The sequence below is a fragment of the Anopheles merus genome, chromosome 3L, assembly GCF_017562075.2.
Source record: "Anopheles merus strain MAF chromosome 3L, AmerM5.1, whole genome shotgun sequence".
Taxonomy (NCBI): domain Eukaryota; kingdom Metazoa; phylum Arthropoda; class Insecta; order Diptera; family Culicidae; genus Anopheles; species Anopheles merus.
The window spans coordinates 12,211,065-12,235,280 of record NC_054085.1 but is presented as its reverse complement, the minus strand read 5'-3'; the positions used below and the strand labels follow the sequence as shown (position 1 = coordinate 12,235,280).

At 42.0% G+C, this 24,216-nt stretch overlaps 1 protein-coding gene, 1 long non-coding RNA gene and 1 other non-coding gene across 3 annotated transcripts; 2 read left to right on the top strand and 1 right to left on the bottom strand.

Moving 5' to 3' along the window:
- Nucleotides 1–289: 289 nt before the first annotated feature.
- On the bottom strand, nt 290–1,438 carry LOC121598222. Its single transcript, XR_006005534.1, has 3 exons — nt 1,258–1,438; nt 1,032–1,154; nt 290–819 (listed from the first exon to the last, which is right to left on the bottom strand). It is a non-coding gene; the product is annotated as an uncharacterized LOC121598222 (long non-coding RNA).
- An 11,177-nt stretch (nt 1,439–12,615) lies between these two features.
- On the top strand, nt 12,616–16,295 carry LOC121600467 (tetratricopeptide repeat protein 36 homolog). Its single transcript, XM_041929086.1, has 3 exons — nt 12,616–12,857; nt 12,941–13,132; nt 15,959–16,295. The coding sequence occupies exons 1-3, from the start codon at nt 12,725–12,727 to the stop codon at nt 16,195–16,197; spliced, it is 564 nt and encodes a 187-aa protein (XP_041785020.1). The 5' UTR covers nt 12,616–12,724; the 3' UTR covers nt 16,198–16,295.
- A 2,925-nt stretch (nt 16,296–19,220) lies between these two features.
- Nucleotides 19,221–19,292, top strand: Trnaq-cug. Its single transcript has one exon. It is a non-coding gene; the product is annotated as a tRNA-Gln (tRNA).
- Nucleotides 19,293–24,216: the final 4,924 nt, after the last annotated feature.

The following is a 24,216-nucleotide window of genomic DNA, read 5'->3' as shown; positions in this document are numbered from 1 at the left end:
CCATATAACCTAACCACAATGTGGCATATCAACATTGCGTTACGGAGGGTTACACTGTTATGTAAAAGAACCACATAAAAATGTCCCCAAATAAAACATAAAACGATTTACGTCCGACAAACTCCAGCTGCAGCAGCCAGATACAAAAGCCCCTAAAACCCCCACGACAAGAAAATTGATACGACATCGACAAACCATTCGCTGTGTGTGTGCTTGAGGTCCCCAGAGGGGGACAGCTCCCATTTCTGGTGTCCTAAATTCTTGGTTACAAGCAAATGGACGTTTTCGATCGGGTTTTTGCAATTTTCATTCGACGTCCCCCAGTCGACGTGTAAAGACGCATAAAAGAGAAAAGGACATAAAAGAATTACCCTGTTCGTGGTACTGGAGTGGGGACCGATTTTTCGTACCGGTCATCTGAAGTTTTTGTGGTTCATGCCACCACACTCTTCCAGGGTTCTGTTTTGTGCTGTTCAGATGGTGGAATGAGAGAAAATAGAGATTTATCGAGCCGGCTGGTTGCTTCGATCGATACACGGGGCAGGTTTCGGTGCCTGCTCGTCTCGACCGCTACTGTGCAGAGTGTTCTGTATTGTGCACTCGTTCTCTCTTTTTCTCTCTCTCACACACACATATAGCAAAAGGGCTTCCAATATCTCAGAATCGGAGATGAAGCGAAATACGCCGTCCGTCCCAGATCGAATACACACTGTTGCGCTTTTTGCGGTGGTGCTCTACTGGCTGGCAGTCCGCAAGGGCCATGCGCGTGATCATATTATGACACCGGCATCGCTTCCCCGGTCGGACAGGGACAAGGGCCTGGAAGTGGAGATACTTTAGAGGGTGCCGGGAGTACCCTTTTCACACTCCAAAAACACCAGACGTTACCGGCAGCTCCTTCAGCTCACATCCCAACATAGGCCCGAAAGCCTCAAGGGAGTGGGATGTATGTAGGGCTTACCGACTGTCAGAGAGTGTGGAATTGCAGAAGCTGTCTGATACGCTGCCGGAAATAGCACGCGCGTTCTTACCGTTGGCTTCATTGCTTTCTTTTCGCACTGCTGATGAGTATCCGCTGCTTGCTGGAGAGCCGGATTCCAAACGTCTTCCGGAGGGTGGTATGCTGTATCGATCCAATGGCGCGAGCTGTTCGACTGCAACGTGATTAGAATTTTAATGACACACATTCGCTCGCACGCAACGCTTGGGCTTGAAACTCTCGCGCCCGGCTCATACGTGTTCCGATGAAAACCTTACCTTATCCGCACGCTAAGGTCGTTGTCCAGCTTCAATAATGGAGAAGAAGGTTATGCAAAACTAATCGACGACGCCGCGTAGCGTCCAAGAAGGAAGAAAAGCAATGGCAACTCGACGTATGACGGTGTGGAGGCTTCCTCGATTTGTGTAGCAGATTACACCGCGGGCCTGATTTGTTCACGGCCTACTCAACCAATAAAGAGAAGCAACCCGTTTCGATTGCCCAGTGGTGGGCTACTGCTACCCCCTGGAATGGAAGGAATAAACCTCAGGCCAGATAGAGAGGAAGGATTTTGATAAAATATTCATATTTTGATATGATTTTACCATTTTAGGGAGGTTAACCCTCCAAGGGTGCGAGGTGGAACAAGCGGCAAAACAAGCGAAAACGTAACATTAATACTCAATCTTTATTATCTATCTTGTGATTTGAATGTGCGATTTGCTTGAACACGTTGTGTAATGTTTATTTAATGTGGCCATGTTGGTTTGAGCTGGGCTGGATAGAAAATTGATGTCTGTCTGTTGGAGTGTTCTTACTTTGTTGCCATTTTTCAATGTTTTATTTAATAACATTTTTCAGGCAGACTCTTTCTTTTCTTTTTTTAACATTATTTATCTTACAAAACGATTAATTTGTTTCTTTTTACCTTTACTTTTGTGCATGTTTTATATTTCTTATGTTTTTACATTTTATTGTTGTCTCGCGTTTTCACATATTTTTATTTATTTCATTTATTATTATTGGTTTCTGAAATCTTCTTGTTATGTTTGTAGTGTTATTAGGTGCGTTTTGAGGATCTTTGTATGTTTTTCTTTCCTTTTTTTCTAAAATTGGTTTGACATATTTATTAGTTTACATGTTTTCATGTCTGTTTTATGTTTGTTACTTTCATTTATCTTTTTATAGTTGATATCTTTAATATTCCTTATCAGTTTTCATTTACATCATCATATTTCTTACTTTTGCTTCATTTTTTTTCATACTTATCCCCGCTGAACCACAGAACGGTTGCAGAAAAATCAATAACGCTTGTTAGCACGCTTCGCTAAGTGCCTGGTGTGGTTTGGCGGTGGAAAACAGGAAAAAGGTACAAACTCTACCGTGTACAACACTTTGAGACGCTTTTATATTCTATTTTACGACCACCGGGGGGATAAAGTACCTGGAACTGAAATGACACGGCAAGGTGGCCTTTGTTTTATGCCGTCCTTTACTGTGATGAAATGGAAAGGCAACTTCGTACGCCTGTATTTCGCACTCACACATCCTCTGGAGGGCTTTACGGACTCGTTGCAAAAGTGGTTAATGTGGTAATAGAAGATGAGGGACAAATTTTCCTTCCACTTGTTTTTTTGCTTCCGTTGTTAAGAGCACATTGTTTTAAGAGCTTTCTTTGTCCAGAAGCGAATGCTGCGTCGAGTTGCTTGTTACGCTGCTTTCCGAAACGGGAGCTGCACGAGGAGCGTTTGAAGTAAAAATGGTACAATTGACTTCCTTGCGCAAAAATTATGCAATTCGCATTCCTCGCGTGTGTCGCGTGCAGTTGTGCAGGGGTGCAGTTGAGGGGGGCCCTATTTATGGGGTATATGGAAATTACTTCCCAAATGCAAATACTGCATCAGAAGGAAATGTGATGGAAATAGGAGGGTGTGTTACCTAGGAAGGAAATGATTTTTATATCGGTAAGTTCGTGCTTGGCAGCAGGGAGCCTTTTGTCCTGGTTTTTTACTGGCATTATTTTAAAAAAGGGTGTATGTGTGAATGGACTGTTGCAGGAGTTTTTCCAGGTCGCTGGACTCCACCACGGAATCGATCATTGCAGCGTTGCCTGCAATTGCGCGTGCTGCAAAAACTGGGATGGGGAGAGGAAATTATGTTCGTCTGGGCGTCGGACACTGGCGTGGAAGAGTTCTCCGTCATCAGAGAAAGAGAGAGAGAATGAATTTTCACATGGTATGTGTGGTCTGTGTGGCGAGACAAACCGACGACGACGACGACGACGACGCGATACCGTCCCGACAGTGCACTCGTGTGAGTGCAGGGCTGCGAATTTTCCATGCCGTACTGCTGTACGTGTCCTTTTTGTTCCTTTTTTTTTGTTTTTCAGTCCCCGGGACACACACACTCACGGCCAGATCCTGCGACAATACCGATGAGTCATCCGATAGCGAACGAGGTTTTTGGTGTGGCCATGCGCGTACCGTACATGGAACCAATGCTCTCCTGGAACCGTGGCGGTGTGTCTGCTTTATCCTCGTCCGTTCTGTGTCCTTCTTCGCCAACTAAAACCCGATAACACGTGAAGTATCATTGCAAAAACCTTTACGACGCTTAATTACACGAAATTGCCCCCGGAGAACACGGCACTTACCCCGAGAAGGCGGCACACGGTCGTCGGTTAGGATATTGGAGGAAGTGACGCAATTGCACCTTAAATGCATAGTAACGGAAATGAGTGAAGACTACACCGATCAGGCGAAGGGGAAAGCGAAGGGAAACATAGTCTATGAATAAAAGGCTTTATAGTCAGTCACACGGGCAGATTGTTCGTGTTCGTTTTGCATAAAATTGATGATAGGGATTAGGTGGAATATTTTTTCCCCGTCCCACGATGTTCTCATTTCGCTTCTAGTTACAGCAGAAGTATTACAGCATTTTAACTGAAACTTGGGTGTGACATGGGCGCCTCATGTCGCGCCCGGGGGCCCGGCCTGGCGATGGATTAAAAATGAATCGACATAAAACTTTGCTGTCTAGTTTTTTGTTTTGTATTCAAGAAGCAGATAAAGTCCGCGTACGTGTGTTCGTCCGCACTGATGTATGGTTAGCAGTAAGCCAGGTTATGGTTTGGTGGCATGTGATCTATTTTTCATGCGCTCTTAGCCTTATTAGAAAGCTTCAGTTTTGTAATACAAGGGGCTAATGTGTGGATGGGATTTAAATACATATTGCTGGCGATTAGAATATTGATTTTTTATTGTCTAGCTTTGGCTGGTTGGAGCATTTGCCCGAGAATTTTGTCTGCTGGCCAGCATAATAATTATGGGATGACGTGGTTCGTACAGAAATTGAATTCTAATGGGGTTTGGATTGAGAGGAACAATATTGAGTAGGGCGGCTTTTTTCATAAAGAGTTGAGTAATGGAGCCTACTTCATAAGCTAAAGCGAGTATGTGTATTCATCATTTATAAAAAAAGACTACATCATGATTAGTTCCTGTTTTACCAATTGATCCTATTTTTTATCAAGAGATTTTTGGATCATTTTTATATTATTTGTACAAAACCCTTGATTAAATGGATTTAATGGACTGAAAATGTTATTTATGTAGCTCAGGAAAAAGGAAAAAAAGCTAAAAGACACAAAGAGCTAGAACGCGTCTTTTATTTCCTTGCAATTGGGAAAATGTCTTCATAATTGCGTTTAGAAACAAATGGAATTGTGATGGAATTGTACAACGTAAAGTTTCGACTTCAACATTTCTATTTGAAATTTAGATGGTCTTTTTTCTATACATATAACCTTTTGTCAGCCATTTCTTGTGTAACTGCTTTAGCTAAACGGACCGATAGAATTTTTAATTAATTAAGTCTGCTCACTAGAATCGATTAGATCCCTTAATCGTGAAATGCAAACTTAATTGCTGTGTGATAAAATTGTAAAGTCAGTTAAAACATATCAATTAAAAAACATTAGCTTATATATATATATATATATATATATATATATATATATATATATATATATATATATATATATATATATTTGTATATTTATATATTTATTAATACATCGATTGACTTTATACATCCACTCAATATATACACGTCTTACACTTACGCACAACAGTTACAAAGCCACGATGCACGAAGAAAATTAACACACAACAATCTATCGACAACCGTCAAAAGCCGGGCTTGTACGTATCAGATGCCGCGTTCAGAGCATGACATATGGGCAAGAACGGATACCGGTAGGCGAAGGAGGTCCTTGTCTCCGGAATGGCCAGTAGCGCTCGAGGGTGAAGGGTTCTTACTACATTAATCTTACTTCCTAGATCTTATTTATTTATCTTAGTAAGCTTTAAAAAAGCGATTGGAGTAGCGTTAGATATCTTTGGAACTGCCTTAATAGATGACTCGTCATTAGGCAGCATGGATTTACATGTACCTTATTTTACGTACCGTTTGTGCTTCTAGTACAAGCGAGTGGAAGGCCATCATTTTACATTTGTATTCTTTTGACCAATGAATGACCAATTTAAAGAACCAGTGAGATCAATTGTTGTCTCAGGGTTTTTAATCTCTTTCTTGTTCCTAATGCATTTACAACACTCCTTGCTATTTTCACCATTATCTTTATTAATATTTATGCACCAGATTATCATTGTATGTAATCGGATGTAATGTCTAAGGTGTCATAGAAAAGCCTCTCGTGTATAACGACTCCCTATCATTTTCTGATTTTGATCATTTTTGTATGCTGGCTGGGATGGTCCCGTGAAAATGTCATCAACTCCTAAGACTTAATAACATGCCTGTCATGGGTTCAAGCCTCATATGGACTACCGTCCCTCCGTTAGCACTGACGCGGCCGGTACTATGCGTGGTAGTGCATAAGTCTCGAAAGCCTGTATAGATCGACATGTTCGCGTAGGACAACGTTACGTCAAATAGAAGAAAATGCTGGCTTTATCACAATGTTTTGGATATCATGTTTAGACATAGGAATTAAGTATGGGAATATGAGGAATATTTGACAGGAATACAGTAGAGTGAATATTAAGCTCAGTTTTCAAGTCTCTTAAACATGATGCTGCATAAAGCCAATGTGTCATTAATGAATGAGGCCTATGGCGATATATCACATAGATTCGAGCCCTTCCAGAACCTGTTTTTCAAATTTGCCTTATAATTGCCCAAGTGACATTTGCTCGATAATTGTGGATTTGTGTGTGATCAAGTGTGTTGAAAGCGCTAAGATTTGGCGTGTTCGTAAATTAGACTTTTTTTCTATTGATGTACTATGCCGTTGAGCTCATTTGAATTCGTAGCTTTGATTTTTCATGAAAAACAAAATTGAATTTTTTGTGATGTTATTTTGTAAAAAAAATCGATATTATTTAAGTATAAAATGGCTACATGACTCACTATAACGATAGGAAACATAATTTACGATCGAATTTGGAAGAAAGCAAAGAAAAAGTCGCATCACAGTTGATTTTACAGGACTTTTTCTAAATTCCCTTAAACTGGTGCAGTTTAAGGGAAGTTGAAGGCTGCAGTTTAAGGAAATTTGCTGGAATTCTTGGTTATTCGTGCTCGAAAATGTCAATTGGGTGAGGACATTTTTTAACGAAGCATGATGTTGAAGTACCGAAAAATGTTAAAAAAAATTCTTCTGTACACTGACTATATTACTTGGAATCGTTACTTAAATGACGATGTTTTTCCACCCATCTTTCCATTAATTCATCTGCTCGTTAACTCATGTTAATAGCAAAACGTCATAACCTTCAGCACGTACTTTTTCTCCACCATCATAACTATTTATTCGCTTGTCTTGTGGCCAAAACCACAAAAAAAAAAACAAAAAAAAAAACAAAACCCAACCCATTCAACAATCCGATTATTAATGCAAAATGTCACTCAAGATGAATATCGGTTAATTAGGAGCGCTCCGCTGAGCGGCTTAAAATAATACAAAACAACACTTCTTTTCCTTGCAACAACACACTGCATGACACCATTTCGTACGTCCGCACAGCCTTAAATGGTACACAAACAGGCCGTACAGTTACGGATACGGATTCAAATTGAATTGCTCTCAAGACGCTGAAAAGACACTCTCTCTTGAAAGATGGTCAATTCTTGGAGTCGGTTCCCCGATGCTCCAAAGATTGGGTGCATCTGGCCGCGAGTGTGTGCTGATTTGTTCACCCCTTTCTGTGTCAAGAGTCAATCGAGACGCAAACACATTCCAACCGATGAGGTCAGGTGAATTCGGTGGCCCGGTTCACGGTTCACGGGGGGGGGGGGGGGGGGAGGCGAGATTTTGGCGAGGTGTCCAACAAGCGACATCGAAAGGGAAAGCTTTTTTTTTTTTGGTTTTTGGTCCACGTCAGAGACCAAGCTTCCGTAAAAGGTGCTTTTGCCGGTGGGTTCCAAGGTTCCGAGGATGGCGAGAAGGTTGAGTTTGGCCGTTCGTTTGCTGGACGATCGAACTGGGACGATGTTTTACGGATCGGGTTTTGTACATGGAAGGTAGATTTATGATGCGGTCTATAGACGGGAATAGTGAAGAAATCATACAAACTCTTTGTTTATGCACAAAAATATTCAAGGTCGTATGAGGAAAGTGTCTAAGCGTCACCCATTACTGCTCTGCTTTGATTGAAGTAATTTCTTCCAATTTACGCTTGGGCACCTTCAGAAGAGCTCTTAAATAACCCTCATAAATTCATATACCTTCATTGTGTTCACAGGCACTGGCACCGATGCCTACCCTCGTCGTCTCTGTACAGCAACAAGAGGGTCGTAAAAATCAATTAAGATTTTTCGTCCCAATTTCGTCCCCTTGACGCGCACTCACGCCATCCCCAGTGGAGCCTCTGCTGCTGCACCTTCCACAGGTATCAGGAAGCAAAGCATTCCAATCTGGCCGCAGCTCCAAGCGCACCGCACCTCGGCGGAATCTCAAGTGACTTAATTCTCCCTTCTACATTTCTTGCCACTTTTTAACACATCTCCCTCAAGACTGATCGTGTCACTGCACCCGTGTAAGCACAAGGGTAGGGAGCGAGTGAAGGTGGTCCCAAAAATAAATTGCAATTTACGAGTGTGACAGACAAAATCTCTCTACGGCTGTTGCTGTTGGTTGCTTGGCGAGTTTGGCGTGTTTTCAGCCAAGTAGGGTGATACAATGAGTTGTAAAATATATGCATTTATTGGGTGGCTTTCCTTCACACCAGCCGGTAGTAAGGCAGACAGGCGACAAGCAAACTGCACCGCAATGCGCTTGGAAATGGCAAACTGCTGGGGAGTTTCGAAAATAGCATGCACGTGTGGTGTGCTACTGCTCTTTTGAATGCTTCCCTCAAGCGATCCAGCGATCGGGCGTCAACGGCAACGGATCTAGTTTACTCTGGAGGTGGTGGCGTTCTCCGACGACATCTGTGCTGTGCTGGCCGAGTTGTGCAGTTGTGCTCGAAGGTTGTTCTGCTCGAGCTGGCAGTGTGCTACTCTGGTGTCTGGGGAGAATGGGAAGCCCGATCGAAGTAGGTGTGATTGAAAACATATGCCGATTGATTTGTTCTGGAAATCTCCAGACAAAGCAGGAGAGAGAGAGATAGAAAAAGAAGATCGTAGTTGAAGCGAATTGGAGTGCAGTAAAATTAACTTAAAAATGCTCAAAATTTCTTGTTCTTTGGTTGAATTATGAATTTCCTGAAAATACATGTTTTTACAGTGTCTCTCTTTGTAGGACTGGGGCATTCTAGCAATAGAATGATTTATGGTGAAAGCTCTAACCAGACAAATTCTTTGGAGATGATCATCACCATCTTGCTCTAAGGTTCTACCACAACCGCTACCGAGTTGTGGCAGATTTATGTAACCTGAAACCTTGAAGAATGATTTGTAGTTTTTGCCATGTGCCTGCCAACACTTCCAGACATTCAAAGTACTTTCGCGCATAAGAAAAACTCCTTGACACTCTCGTCATCGTCGTCGATTGGCGAGATAAGCGCCTTTACCAGCCACACCAAGTTACACTTTCCATCATCTTCAATGCATCCCGCTTGTTCCGGGCCCGGGTACGTACAACCCATACAGCAAGAATCCATTACTCCCTTGTCAATCCCCGGGGCAAGGGAGCTTAGCTTCCGCCGACACACCCATCATGTAAAAAAAAAAGAACTGAAGCAACAGCAGCAGCTCATTCTCCGTTGCTGTGTGTCTGTGTGTTTTTTTTTCACGCTGATCGGTCCGATATGTTGTTTCCCCCGTTTGCCGCCAACCATTAGCCCGCCGATCGTGAGCAACGCCACAGTCGGCGAGAGTTGAAATCCCAGCTGGTGATCATTTCGCATCGGAAGCACCACTCGCTGCGCCTACTTAGTTGCGGCAAGTACTCGTGCCAAAGGCGCGCACACACTATTTGCGATCTCTTGACACATCGCCGCAGTTAACGATGATGCCGCTCGCAAGCGGAAACAGCGGGGGGTGGGGTGGGGGGGGGGGGGGGAAACATCTCTTGGAAGATCATGCATAAATCAGCGCATTGAGTCGGGTCCGGTAGGATGGAATTTGGGTGGGGAATGGGAGTTGAAGTGCGATGTAAGCGCGCGCGGTATGGAGTCATCGGTTTTATTTGGAACCCCGGGCCCAATATCCAAGATGCTCACAGACTGTAGGGAGCGAGGGGGGGGGGGGCAAGCGACCAAGATCATCAAGATTCAATCCGTGGGTAATGCAGCGTGACGTGTCGCGCCGGTTTCGTGCTGGAGTGCCGGTTGGTTCTTTGCCAAATTTGGCGCTTTTCGCTTTATTTGGAGACGAAATGATCACCTCCGGTCCACTGTGCCCCCGCACAAAGTCCACAACGATTGAGGTGGAGGAGTTATATTTGTTTGTGTTGTTTCGGAGGGACAATCACGATCCAGTCCGGGGACAGCGAGAGGGATGGGTTTCGGCCCCGTTTGTGTTTGTGGAATTGAAGCTTCTCTAGTAAACGGGCCGAGACATCTTATTGGCCTTCGTTGCCACTGAGCTCCTACGGGCGCTTTAAAGGAGAGGTCCGAGGGGGGTTTTTTGGGAGGGAGATTTTATTTTTATTAAATCCCGTGTCCCCTTCCATGTGCTCTACTGAAGCGGGTTTCACTTACGCAGTTCCGAGCATGGCGTTCGCTTTGAATTATGCACGGTGACGAATGTCAGCACGAATTACGTCAGACTTGTGGCGTTATGTCCACTATTGGGAGCTAGAGGAAGGAGAGAATCTGTTCTTCCTAAAGAGAAAGAGAGAGAGAGAGAGAGAGAGAGAGAGAGAGAGAGAGAGAGAGAGAGAGAGAGTGAGAGAAGAACTTAAACTTATCCCCTCGTCTAGCTAGCAGGCAATTGTCACGTTGTTGTCGAGGTTTGTTTTGAATTTTTATTAGGCGTGATTTGTACCTTGTATTCTAGGCCCACACTCTCTCAATTTATAGATTTGTTCTTGAAAACGTCTTACAGATCCATATTATGTCATAATACAGTCTGGCGTACATGCGCCAGGCTTTAAAACAGCAACGAAATAAAGCAATTCTGTGACAGCGATGGCTTTCAGCCAAACATGACACTCCTTCTAGGGAAAGTCACGCAAAAAAGGGGCCCAAACAAGAACTCGACCGGCGTTGTGATGTCATCCGGCACAAAAAATTGGCCCCTAAGCTTAGCTCCCAATACAGGTTATACTGGTTTCGTTCACTTGCCAGTGTGTTGTGGTGCGTTTTAGGGAAGCTTTTTCTTCAATCAGAGGAAGTTTTAGTTCCTCCAATCGGAAAAAAAAACATTCCACGAAGATACGCCACGGGCATTAAAATTGACATTTGAGGTTAGTTACTTGGAAAACTACTTAATTATTGATTCATATTTAGCTGCTAGCGAGTGGTGAGGTGGTCAAAGTTCTGACCCACAAAGCACTGCCAAGCGTTTTGTTGACAGGCCGAAACGCTCTCACCCGCCCAGTAAATCCATTGACCCTTAATAAACTGGACCACAGCAGTAGGTGGCACTCACTGTGTACGCTCTAGGCATGATTAAAGGTTCTTGACCGACCCGACCCGTTGGTGGAAGGTGCTGTGTTGGGGAGGCTCTCGTTCGTGGCAAAATGGTTTGTTCACAATTTTGTGCTCAATTATTGTTATCTTTTTTATGTACCCGATTACCGGTGGATGTTTTTGATGGAACCATCAGTAGCAGTAGTAGTATCAGCACAAATGACCACAGTTAGCCCGACCGAAGTAATAGCAAAAAACAGGCTGAAAGTTTACCTTAATTATTCATCAAAGCGTCCCCACTTCTCGGTGATCTCATTTCGCTCAACCGATGGGTTAAAAGCATTTCCGCTGCCGACAGAAGGACGGACGTTAGTGGCCTCCGGGGGGGAAGTGATCGGTAGGCTTATTGTTGCGAGGGCGAGCTTTAGTGTCGCGAAAACCTCCCGTGAGCTCATTTGCACGTCCATGAATGGGTGGGCACTGTAATGCTAATGCCATGCTTTTGTCGCTTTGGTCGTGGTGGCGGCGCACAGATATGTGGTTTGGTTGTTTTTTTTTCGATGCCTTTTAATTGTATCAGATTTGGTTATTAATAGTTTGCTGTTATTTTGCAATTGGATTCAGGTCATTCTGCAAGGATTAAGGCGTACGAGGTTGTATATTCGATAAGTAAATTGAGTAAATATTATCTGATACTATAAAGAAATTTTTATTTTTTTTTTATATATATTGGGCTTGTCGTCTTACATAATTACAAATTTAAACGATCACGAATTTGTTAATATCAATCAATGAAAATTTTTGAGTCAATAATTTTGCATAACTTAATTTTTTGTTTAAGAAAAAAAACTTTAAATGTCTTTATCCAATCAAATATTGTGAAACAGTGAAAACGGTCATTTCAAATAATGTTATCACTCGACAATAGGTGGCACTGCAAAAAGCTTCAAATACTCCTCAAGAGATGGCGCAAACATGGATTCAATTATTTACTCCTGAATGTATGCAATGGAGAATCGTCCACGCCAGAATGTATGCAATTCGCATACACATACTTTTGGGACGTATGCAGTCCGCACTACAGCTTGTACGCCTGATTGTATGCAATATTAGGTTTTCATTCATTGATTTCTAGTTATGCAAACCGCACAACACAATCTAATTGAACGAAGAAGCTGCGTTTAGTCGTTAAATATGAAAATTAAATGATCAATATGGTTTTGATTTCCTATAAAAAACTGATTTACAAAAAAATAATTAATAAACAACAACAAAAAAAACAGTTAGAATATGTTTTTTCATTCCATCCTTACTAAAAACTTCCTATCGAGTTCTTCGCGTCATAAAAGGGGTTGTTCTTCATATTATGTTTTTAGGATTTTAGAATGCCAAACCCCCATGCATTTATCCTCTAAGCATCTAAAGAAATAACAATACGTCAGAAAAAATGCTTCTCACTTTGTTTTGGAATGTTCGACACACATTTACTACGCCTGTAACCCTGAGCAGCAGCTTTGTTGACAACAGCGCGCGCCGTGACTGTTAGAAACCAGTTCTGATTCAGTTCCTGCTGCATCTAATCACAGTCCGGTTTTTGGGCAAGTCGCCGGTCCACGGTTGCCTAGACAGAATCCACCCGCAGCAAGAACCTGTATTCAGTCTAACGCTGAAAGTCAGTGTGAATAGAATCGCTTGCCACCGTAAAATGAACCCACTAACCAAAGACTGTCTTTCCGAGCACGATCGGCAAGTGCTGGAATCGATCCTGAATCCGTCCCAAATCGGAGGCGAGGAGTATCTGTTGCAGGAAGAGGAAAAACATTTAGACGATCCTCAAGGTATGTTATTGGGGTGATATTGGTGTGTTAAGTGTTGTGTTTTATCTATGTAGTCTTACATTGCATATTTGCTTTGATTGCAGATGCCAATGTAAGTGGTGATGCGCGTGTGAGCGATTCGCAACGATTGGAACTCGAAGCGATAGGGCTTGCGGGACAGGGTAAGCTGTCGGAGGCTTTGGAGCTGCTTAGCAAATCGATCGAAACGGCGCCGGAACGACCGGCTCCTTGGAATAATCGCGCACAGGTGTACATTTTGCTGGGGAAAGAGGAGGGTAAGTGGTAGTAATAGAACAATGTTTAGGCCAGTTATTTGCCCCTTCAAGATTTTAGCTTTTAAGATAGTCCAACAAGGGTAATAACTATTTTATCTAACTATGTGACAAAATCATGTGAGCCACACCTACATTGAAACTATAATCATAGATCCTTATTTTGCAAGCTACCTTTTCATCAGTTATGTTCGCCGGAATGTTCACCGTGGCGGATGAATAAATGCGTGTAGGCAAGTTTTTAAGATCTACGTCGATGTTTAACAATTCTTCCTTAGTTTTCACTACAGAATTGTTGGAGTAGCGCTTATATTTTATGTTGGTTAAGAAAATTTCGATGGGATGCAGGTGGAGGATATTGGACCGGTTTATGTATTAGGGTGTCATATCGAAATTCGCTTGAAATGACCGTATTACGTTTTGGCGTCATTGCTTGCCGCTGTGAAGACAGTGGACGCGATTTCTGGTTCCTGAAATGTTTGCTCATGTTTCCCAGGTACTATTTCACTGTTTGGCCGGTTGTATCGATCTACCATATCGATCTCCCGGCCAAGCTAACGCAGCAATGTAGCCACTTGTCCTTCGATCTTCATTTTCAGATTCCTTTGGAACCACATTTTGCACAGGATCGTTGGCCATTTGGAACTGGGTTTTCTTTCGAATATCAGATTATTGTACTAATATGTTGACAATATGTTTTAGATGCCGGAATAGGCTTATACGATGTCCACAAACATCGCCACACGGTGTTCGTTTTAGATGCTACGGGGTGCCGTTCTTTGATTACGCACGGTCCTGAACGAAGTTTCTTCACTTTTTGGCCATCACGGTCAGAGTTCGACCGATAGAGGTGTCAAATTTTGTCTGCTGACTCATGGGATACTATTATTGAAAATGCAATTAACGTTTCGTTAGTGGGGGCCAAGATAAACCCATGAAAAGTCGACAATTTGTGTCATTTTTTGTATTAATGCAAACGTCAATACCTAATTACGATAAGAAATATGGGAAGATCATCATCATCGATCATGAAAAACTATTCATTCTACACTTCAAGAATATAAAGTAGTGTATGAAAAACACTGTGATTAACATTTAAACATTCAAACATTGAGCATAGAACAATGCAATTATTGCTTCTTATTTGTCACAACAACCGTTGCAGGTTTAGTGCTGTTTTAACCACTGATAGGCTTGACTATCTGTGATTGATTCTTTTTCCCATAGCATGATAGTCAGTCCCCGGTCGAAATGGGACTTGAACCCGATCGTTACTAGCAAAGTATTAGTCATATACGTCAGCAAACGTTGATTGAATTTGTATCATTTTTTATACCGTTGTGATTCAAATTACGGACAGCTTCAAACTCCGAACATTCATGATGTTTTTACTTAATTTCTTAATCTTTTGTCTGATTGTGCTCTGATATTCATAAAACCACTTGTTTGATTCAGTCCGGAACTTAGAGCAGGATTTTTTACTTTATATTAATATTTTCAATAAGACCGCCGTCCTGTCGGTCAAGGTTGTCCTCAGAACTGGATGTCCGGACTAATGCTGGATAAATCGGATTCAGATTCATGAATCTGAATGAATCTTTGGAATTGTTCAATGAATCTGAATCTCGATTGGGAAGATTTATAATTCTCTAAACTTTCAAAAAGCTTGAGCTTTTTATTATTCTTCTTCTGGGGGTAACAACCTAAGTGGTCATGTCAGCCTATACAGGCTTTCGAGACTTCTTGGCAATACCACGTGGCCGGATAGTTTGTTTTGCTACGGGGATAAGGTCCATGCGAGGCTTGAACCCACGACGGGCATGTTTTAGGTGGAATTTCATAAATTCCTGGAGATATATGAATTTTAATCGAGTTATGAATCTTTTAGATTCTAGAAATGAATCTTCAAAGATTTGTGAATCTTTAGTGATTCATGAATCTTTGAAGATTCGACTCGAGATTCGAATCACTCACCACTGAAGATTCATATGAATGAATCTCAACGAAAGATTAATGAAACCTAAAACTAGTCCGGACCTTAAAAAAGTTAAAAATAAAAAAAAGGTGTCGTGTGTGTGTGTGTGTGTGTGTGTGTGTGAAAGTAAAGATTATTGATGAAATTTCGTGGCTATTCAAAATTTGAATCAAAACGTTTGTAATATGAAAGGTCGGTTCGGATTTAACCTATCTTGACTCGACCCAACCCGAACTCGCTGCAGGTCGGAGTCGCTTATGCTTTCCCGCACCTACTCATCAGTCGGGTCGACCCGAAGTCGCTGAACCCTCGGGTCAAACTAAACCTACTTTGGCCCGACCCGACCCGAACTCGCTGCACCAATGGGTCGGAGTCGCTTATGCTTTCTTGCACCTACCGGAGTCGTTGCACCTACTGAACCTACAACTTGTACCTTTCGGGTCGACTCTAACGACTCCGGGTCGCTTACGGATGGCTCCGACCCGATAGGTTCGGGTCGACCCGCCCATCACTACTAGTTATGCAACTGTAACTAGCATCCGTCACTTGACCTTTGTAGATCCTTTCTCCTTGTATATTCCAATCTTAAAAATTAAAGCATTAATAAGTAACCGAATGCACCAAAATGATTCAAACTCTGAGTTGATACGTTGAAAATGCTCCATTTTTATATCTTTGAAACGGCATCAGATAATTTTGTCCGTTATTAACGTTTTTTTATAAACAGTCCAACCACTTCCTCAGGAAACTTCATAGCTCAACACTCAATCAAAATCATCTAAAAGTAAACTAAGAATATTCTCTTACATTTAAAAAAAATAATTTTATGTTTTTCTTCCATTTCATTCCCACAGAATCTCTCAGCGACATCGATCAAGCGCTAAAGCTGTCCAATCAAACGGGTCGCACAGGATGCCGTGCGCTCTGTCAGCGTGGCATACTGAAGCGCAAGAACAACGACGTCGATGGAGCCCGGGCAGACTTTGAGCTGGCCGCTAAGCTCGGTAGCAAATTTGCCCGCACGCAGCTAATCGAGCTGAACCCATTCGCAGCCCTGTGCAATCAAATGCTGCGCGAGGTGATGAAGATGTGATGAAGGGGCAGATGTGTTTTCGAGGACATCGTTTGTCCTCAATCCTTAAGTTAGCTGTAAGATGAATGAAATTAATAAAATGAAAATTCAAAAATAAACCACCCAGTAAGAAACATGTTATTCTTAAGCCTTTGTGGCTTTGCTTCACAAATAGCTGGAATTTCTGCTCATCACATCCATCATGCAATGATGGCAAACACTTCATCAAGCTCACCTCACCACCAACGTTAAGTACGTGCTTAATAACACAAACAAATCTTTAACGCGGAACTGGCGGAAGCAGAAGAAAATGCATTTTACACTAACAAACGTTCATTAGCGCCAGGATACAGGTTCCTTCCATTGCAACGCTTCTTTCTACGTCTCCAGTGCTCTTAACAAAAACAACTAACTAACGATTGTGCCCCTTGTGCGGAATGTGGCTGTGAAAAACACAAGTGAATGGCCTCGTCCTAGAGATTTTCGGAGCTGTTTCTTACGGCTCATTTGATTTTTTGTTGTTGTTCGTTTGGTGGTGCGCTCCAAACAATGATGATGAGCCGTTAAATTTTACGACTGAAAAGTGGCTGGTTACAGTTGAGTTGCTTGAGTTTTGCTCCTGCTGGCTGGCGGACTGTGGATGGCTTAATGTAATGGCTACGCGTCCTCAAGGGCAGGCCGGCCGGTCGGACGGGCCGACAACCGAGGGTGTAAAATTAAGGACGATTACGGATTACGGCGATGATCTCGCACTGATCTTCCCCATAAATCAATCTTCCCGGTCCCGGTCCGTAGCCAGGCTGCCGAGAGAACGCTCACCCCTGCGGGCAAGGTGCACAGGATTACGTGAGGGAAGGAGAAAAAAAAAGAATGGCAAAAAACAACCGTTAATCCAGGAGAAATTGTTCTACCACAAGAAGTTGCCCCCATCGGTCAAGAACATCAGGCCAACTTGCCCGAAAATCCTGAAGCCCCGCGCGTGTCGACCGAAATTGCACACGGAGGCTCCATTCACTCCTGCCCAAACACACAAACTCACGCATACACACACACACACACACGTACATGTTATTATTTGATCATATCAATCTGTAAATTTAAATTTAATTTCACTACATTAACAACTCCCGAAAGCGGAGTTTGCTCGGCCTCGGCCTTCTAAGGAAGAGAGAGAGAGAGAGAGAGTCTAAAGCTGTGCAGTGACGTGCAACGTTCGCCTGTTTTTCTCTTTTCGTTTTGTTTTTTTTTTTTCGAAGGAAGATCCTGTTTCTGCCCATTCTGCCTTCCCTTTCCTTCCACCTTATCGTCAGGTTCGCGCGCGGTGTAATAAAACTTAAAACAGAAATGAAATTGTCAGCAGATAAACTGAGTTTACATTTTACAAGATAATTCCACCTTGCGCGCATCGTTAACTCGATGCTCGCTGCCTCTCTGCTGCCGCCGCGGCTCACAGTGTGCTGTGCAAATTTCATGCCTGTGTGGTTGTGTAGAATGGTGCTGCCACCAGGAAGCGTAACAACATTGTTGGCCGGTAGAAGGTGCAGTCCAGATGGAACACACGCTTTGTTTGTTGGAAAGCTGGCTGTTGATAGTAGCATGCTATCCCCCCACCGTGTCAGCTGTATTAAGATGATAAATGCAGATCAAAACGGGTCAAAATAAATGCACCAGATGAGCTTGTTTGTTGCGGAGAAATTTTGCTATGGATGTATGAATGTGTAACGGGTGATTGGTTTATGTTGAGACACAGTGTAGTTGCTATAGATACGCTAAACGTAAGTAAACGATCGTCCTATTTGAATCATATTGGAAAATAGAAGAGTAAGGGTCTAACACAATCATTGGATTTCTCTGTCCAACAGAATCAAATTTCTCAACTGATTAATTTACTTTAAGTGGAACAATGGAAGAGCAAATGGGATAGAAAAATGTGGCATTTGAGAATTATTGCTGTAAAAAGAAGTATTTTTTTTTGCTTCCTATTACAGCAATGATTCTGTCCATTCAATGGTTCGTCCATATAAGCAAACTTCTCGTTTAAGGACCCACACTATCATTGGCGTTCCTAAAATGATGCAAAGAACTCTTTAAAAAAAACTTAATTCAAATAAATCACAAAAAAAGCTTAACAGACTAAACCAGACATGTCAAACATACAGCCCGCGGGCTCCTCAAAGTCGGACTCATATTTTCGCCCATTTTCTGACCTTGAAGCTTTCTGGAAAATTTGGAAACCATGTACACACCACTCGGAATATCACTTACTTCACTTAATTGATGAGGGTACTCTTTAGCAAGACTTCTAAAAAATCAGGTATATATCTTTAAAATCTTTAAAATCCAAGCACTGTGAATTGTATGAGGCCGTTGAAAAAGCCGTGATTTGTATGAGGCCTATTCGAAGTTGGTAGTCACTTTTCCTTTAAAAAAACCCACATAACTTGCGAATATTTGCCGATATAGTGCTAAAATTATGAGTTATCCTTATTGGTGATTTAGTTTTGTTAAATTGCAGCATTTGTTCTTTGTGTGTTGATATGTTGAGGTGATATACGAGGTTTAAAGAACGGTCCAGGCAATCTATAAGTTGGCATATATCTGGGACATTGTATAAGAATGATACAATTTCTGGGTTGGGGTGACCTCCGCAAAAGTAAAGTATGAGTAAATGTAAACTGATTTGCATATTATTTCCTTCTATATTTGTTGTTTAGAACGATTCTAGATTCTAGATACGATTATAGGTTGAAGAATAAGTCCTTAATGATTTTCGCCGATCGAAAACACCATGTGGTATAGTAGTGGGTGATGGTGAAATCAAAATCTGGACCAAATGATTTATTTTGGTATAAAAAGGTAGAATTTTATTCATCACATACCTCCCACTCACCTACCCAACACCGCTCAATTGCGGCCCGCGAGAATATTTTCAATGGTAATCCGGCCAGCGACCCAAAACGAGTTTGACATCACTGGACTACACTGTCGTATGTAGCCTTTAAGATTTTAACGTAACGCTTGAATCAGTGTGTGGCGAACAAACAGGTTCCATGGTGTAATGGTTAGCACTTTGGACTCTGAATCCAACGATCCGAGTTCAAATCTCGGTGGAACCTACTTGCACAGAGTTTGTGGCAATCTGGTTATTTTAGTTGATTTTTATTATTACATTTCGTCTGTACTTATAATTCAACGTTGCACAAGGTGTGCTGCTATCAATCTCTAAGAAAACGCGATGGCAATGTGGCCAGAAATGTGTTAAAAACAATTTTGGTAAAATTTATCTTAATTAGGATGGATAAATCCATAACGTGATAGCGGTACAAAAACATACCGTAAGCGACGAATAGCGCTAATCTAACTATAATGTGAGCAGGAAAACCCTATAAGAATAGAGTTCTTAGTTGATATCACAATTGCAGCTCTCAATTTGCAATACTTGAACAGTACAATAGGCCTGCTATCCAAAAGTCTCTATAGAAAAGGGCTTATTATGGAATTCAAGGTAGTATTGTAGTGAATAAATCCTATAGAAGAATCAATCTTATAATTCTTCGGTGAAGAGTAATTTTACACTCAAATTGAATTTGTAAACATTTGTACTAATTTTCAAAGTTTCATGCGTATTTTCAAAGTTTCGAAAAGAGGAATTTAAAAAAATTAATCTCTGGAGATTCTCAACAATCGTAAATGCTTCATGATTCTCTTGAGAGCCGCGAATCTATGAAACAGATATTTAAACCTCTAAAAATACCTCATTAGGCACAAATATATGGAAGAAAATGTCAAGAAAGCGTGCCTTTGCTCTTTGTCAATTTAATTTTGAGTTTTATGAATCTTCAGAGCCATTTGAATACTTTGAAGATTCTTTCAGATTCATGAATCTGAATTACTCATCTCCAATCCAATCAATTGATGCATTAGTGTCAGATGTGTAGAAGGAAGATGTTGAGATAAATGAGCAAAATCATGTGGCCACTATATACCGCATATAACGTATCCTACTCGATGATCAACGTCCCAGAAAGCCAGGAAGTGGACGTCCGTGATCAGCTCGCACCTCAAAGGTTGTTAGATTCGTGGAGGAAAAAAACTGAAACGAGATCTAATACGATCCATCGAATAGTTGGCAAAAGAGGCCAATATCTCCAAAAGCTCAATGCAACGATTGATCAAGGCTGATTTAAAACTAAAGTCTAGCACACGAGTAAAACGCCACTTACTTACAGACCGGATCAAAATCATTAGGCACTAACAGTAAACCCTGTAACACTTGTAAAGATACATTCAAGCCATCACGTGGCATTGCTTTAAAGCATTTTGATTTGGAAATAGTACCGATTGTTGTCTTAGAATACAAAAATCTTTTAGAAATTTGTACAACTTATCTGCATTTGAAATTGTACACCTGCAAATATGATTTGTACAGTCATCGACGCTAATAAATCACGTGTTTACAGGGTTTGCCATATTTTTTTTGGTTGGTCAAGCGGATATTGTCAACAAACCCTTTAAATTACTGCTTGATGGAAATAGGCGAAAAGATCGTTACAGAAATTAAATTACATATTTTATGTGACGATTCATTCAGATGTTGTTTAATTTGTTATAATATTTATAGTTTAAAAGTGAAATTTAATTTAAAAATAAATAAAATTTAAATTGTTAAATCCACTGAACCCATCACATCCTTTCCCGAACCTAATAAGCTAGGGAATGAAAGTCAGTTTAGCGTCAGTTTATAGCCCATTGACCCCCCCCCCCCCTCCTGGCACAACACTGTTTGCTATGCCATGCGCGCCTTAAAGCATTAAGCGATCCCGCTCCGTTTTATAGCATGTCGTTGCTGCAGATTGAACCTGTGCTGGAGAAAAGCGAGAAAGGGGGCCAGTCATCGATGGTGCATATTTCTTAGCTCCTCCAATTGGAAAGCTCCCATCCACCCCACATAAACACACACAAGGGCTCTATTTATCTTTCATTGTCTCTTGTTTTTTTTCTCGCGCGCGCGCAATGAAGGCATTCAGGCGCAGAGCCGGCAGTGGGGGGAAAAATGAATTCCAAACGGAATCGGACGCGAACAACGAACAGATTGTACGATTTGATAGCCAGATTTGTACAAATTTCATTTCTGTATTATTGCTGCCGTGCCCGCGGCTTACCCCCCGGCCGGAGTGAGTGGTCCCGATCCGTACAAGATTTAGCATCATTAGGGCAGTAGCTGTTTGCCTGTTTGGCTACTGTTTGATGCTGGGAAGCGAAAGGGAGAGAGAGGGAGAGCGAGAGCGTCTGACAGAAATGGCCATGCCATGGCGCACCAGGGGGGTTGGAGAGTGCTGCAGTTTTGGCGTACCGGCTACGGAACAAAGCGACCGCTAAACATATGCAACCGAGAGCCATGGGCAAGTACAAGAATTAGAAGCTCATACACACGCAAGCGCAAGCCCACAAAGAAGGGGACAAGAGCAAGGTAAGTGGAACTCCCCTTCGAACACAAAACCAATTGAAAGCCATTTTGCTGTGTTTTGTAAAAGTCGCTTTATTGTTTCATTGGAATATCAATATTTTCCAGCCTTTCCCTCTCACACTGGTAACCCTTCGGCCGCTGCACATCCCATGGCTGCATCTTGTTGGCGTCTTTCGAACCGTTCTTCGCTGTTGTTCCTCGGCTGCTGCTGCTCCGAGTTTGTGAATGGAGCGACGGAACGCTTTGCAGGATTTGGAAATAATTTTATTAAGCATAATTATAATTGAATTGAATCCATTTATTGATCAAAGGAACGGAGAGTGAGAGGGCATGCTCGAGGTCAATGCCAGATTTACCCGTCTTCATTGATAAAGCGCTGGGATGTTCGATATACACTGTAAGCTTGTGCAATTTCGATGCAACTGAATGCAGGTCCTCCCCTTCTCTCCTTTCTACCCCTTAGTTTTGATACGCGGGCTTATCAGAATGCATTGATCTGTGCAAGCGAGGCGACGTAATGTAATGTAAGGCTGCCGTTTTGTAAAAGCTACTGTGTGCGGTGTGTGTATCGCTTTTGCGAACGAACAATTTGGCCTATCGACCGACGGGGACCGAGGACCAACACATGATCTCGAATGCGTTGTCCCGTTGTCTAGCAGCAACCTCATGCTTCCCCATGCTTCCCCGGCTGTACTAATTGCCTTTTTCATCGGGATCAGCACTGCAATTGAGGGAAGAAATGGTCGATGCTTATCGCTTGCTTGGTGCAGTGGTCTTCAGGCGGACAGGGTAATTGTAAATATGAGAGGTTTCGCTGTATTTGGCATGGCAAGTGCTGATAGACGGGGTGGGTTAGATTGTGGCGCTTTCATATTGTGTTGTTTTTCTAGCTGCAAGCTTTGTTACGGCTCGAGTTGGCTAGAAACCAACTTCATCTCCATCTTTGAGCAATGATATGTTAGATAATTCTGCTCAAATTCCTGCCGGTGGGTAGGTATTTTCAAACTGTACTTGGAGTTTCTAGCAATACTGTCCAAATTCTGTCCAGTAATAAGATTTGAACAAAGGTTAAGCTGATCAGGGTAAATTTCAACATTAAGGGCGATTAGTGAAAATAAAATAATTTAATTAATACAGTAGATCACATAAAGAAATACACACAACACACAAGCAATATTCTGAATATACGCTCTACTTCAAGACATTAAAGTGAAGAAATTTAAATAGTTACCCATTAAGCAAGAATCAGTGAGCCGTCGATTCGTCCGTTCTATCAAAAGACTTTGATTCGATTCAAGACAGAAACCCCTGAACGCCTGAAGGTATGCAATAAATTTTTTTCAAGCATTTCAATTCTCAATATGATAAACTCATATTTTGTTATGAAAAAACGTAAGAGAATAATTTATTGAAAACATTTGATCGAAAGTCAAACGAAAAAAGTAGAAGAAGAATACGTTTTATTGAAAAGGAAGTAAAATTAACTACAGAAAAACAATTCAAGCACCGTTGATTTCTTGACAAATATAACACAGGGTCAGCATCGGTGTATGTTTTACTGTTGGTTGGTTGGTTGGTTTATCTGGCCCGATTGCCTGCCATTGCTTCCTTAAACTGTAATTAATTCTTGTTATAATAACTAATACTTTGTTTCTTAAATTATTGTTCTATTTTCATGTATGTTAAAAGTACGTTGACAGGAAAATACTTTCCTTAACGGAAATTGCGTGTGGCAGAATTGCAAAAAAGGGAATTTCGGCTGCAATCTCTTTCTAAGTGACCTACATTTATAAAGACATGAGACTCCGATTGTCAGTAATGATTTAAATTCCATTTGATAAGTTTATTCTGGAATCGTTATCTTCTTTATGTGGTTGTGTTTAACGATGACACACATTTCAAGCTAATTTTATTGCTCGCTCATTATCTATGGCAGGTTTTAAACCCCGTTTCTCACTGATTTATATACCGAGCTGCTCATTAATACACTCATGTCCTTCAAGCTACTAGAAGCCTCTTACTGTCACCAAAAGCCCACGGTATCAGTTGCAGCCGGTTTGCTGCTCTGAAAGAAAGTCCCCTTGCGCTAGCCCTTGCTTCAATGCAACCTGCCCGTCCCAAAGCAGAGCTTTAATCTGTTGGCATGGCTAAACAATCGGCCAGGGAAAAGGTTCGTCAGGCCCAGCCAGCTCATAAATTATCCCCATCTCCACATTGGTCTGCATCCGCGAGCGCGCGCGCGCACACACGTGTACCATCTGCATCTGACTTTCCATACGATGATCGCCCGGGCGCACTTTCCCGAATCGTCGCCTCCTTCGCCGGAAAGTAATTTTCGGGGCCTTTTTCCGCCCCTAGTGCGCCCCGTGCTCAATCACCGGAATATGGTACATATCGCGCATTTTCGTGAGCAGAGTAGGCTTTGCTTCCTTCCTTCCTTTGCCTGTTTCAGCTTTTGTTTTATTTCCCTCGCTTCCCTCCATTCCGTGCATTACCCCCCCTGCTTCTTCACAAAACTTCGAATATCACTTACGACGGCCTCGGCGAACCAAGCGGGGTGAAACTAAACCGAT

Excerpts from the sequence above, each read along its gene's own strand:
- LOC121600467 (XM_041929086.1), top strand. The coding sequence starts at position 12,725 with ATGAACCCACTAACCAAAGACTGTCTTTCCGAGCACGATCGGCAAGTG. Across the intron at positions 12,858-12,940 it reads ACATTTAGACGATCCTCAAG|ATGCCAATGTAAGTGGTGAT; the intron begins GTATGTTATTGG and ends CTTTGATTGCAG. Across the intron at positions 13,133-15,958 it reads TTTGCTGGGGAAAGAGGAGG|AATCTCTCAGCGACATCGAT; the intron begins GTAAGTGGTAGT and ends TCATTCCCACAG.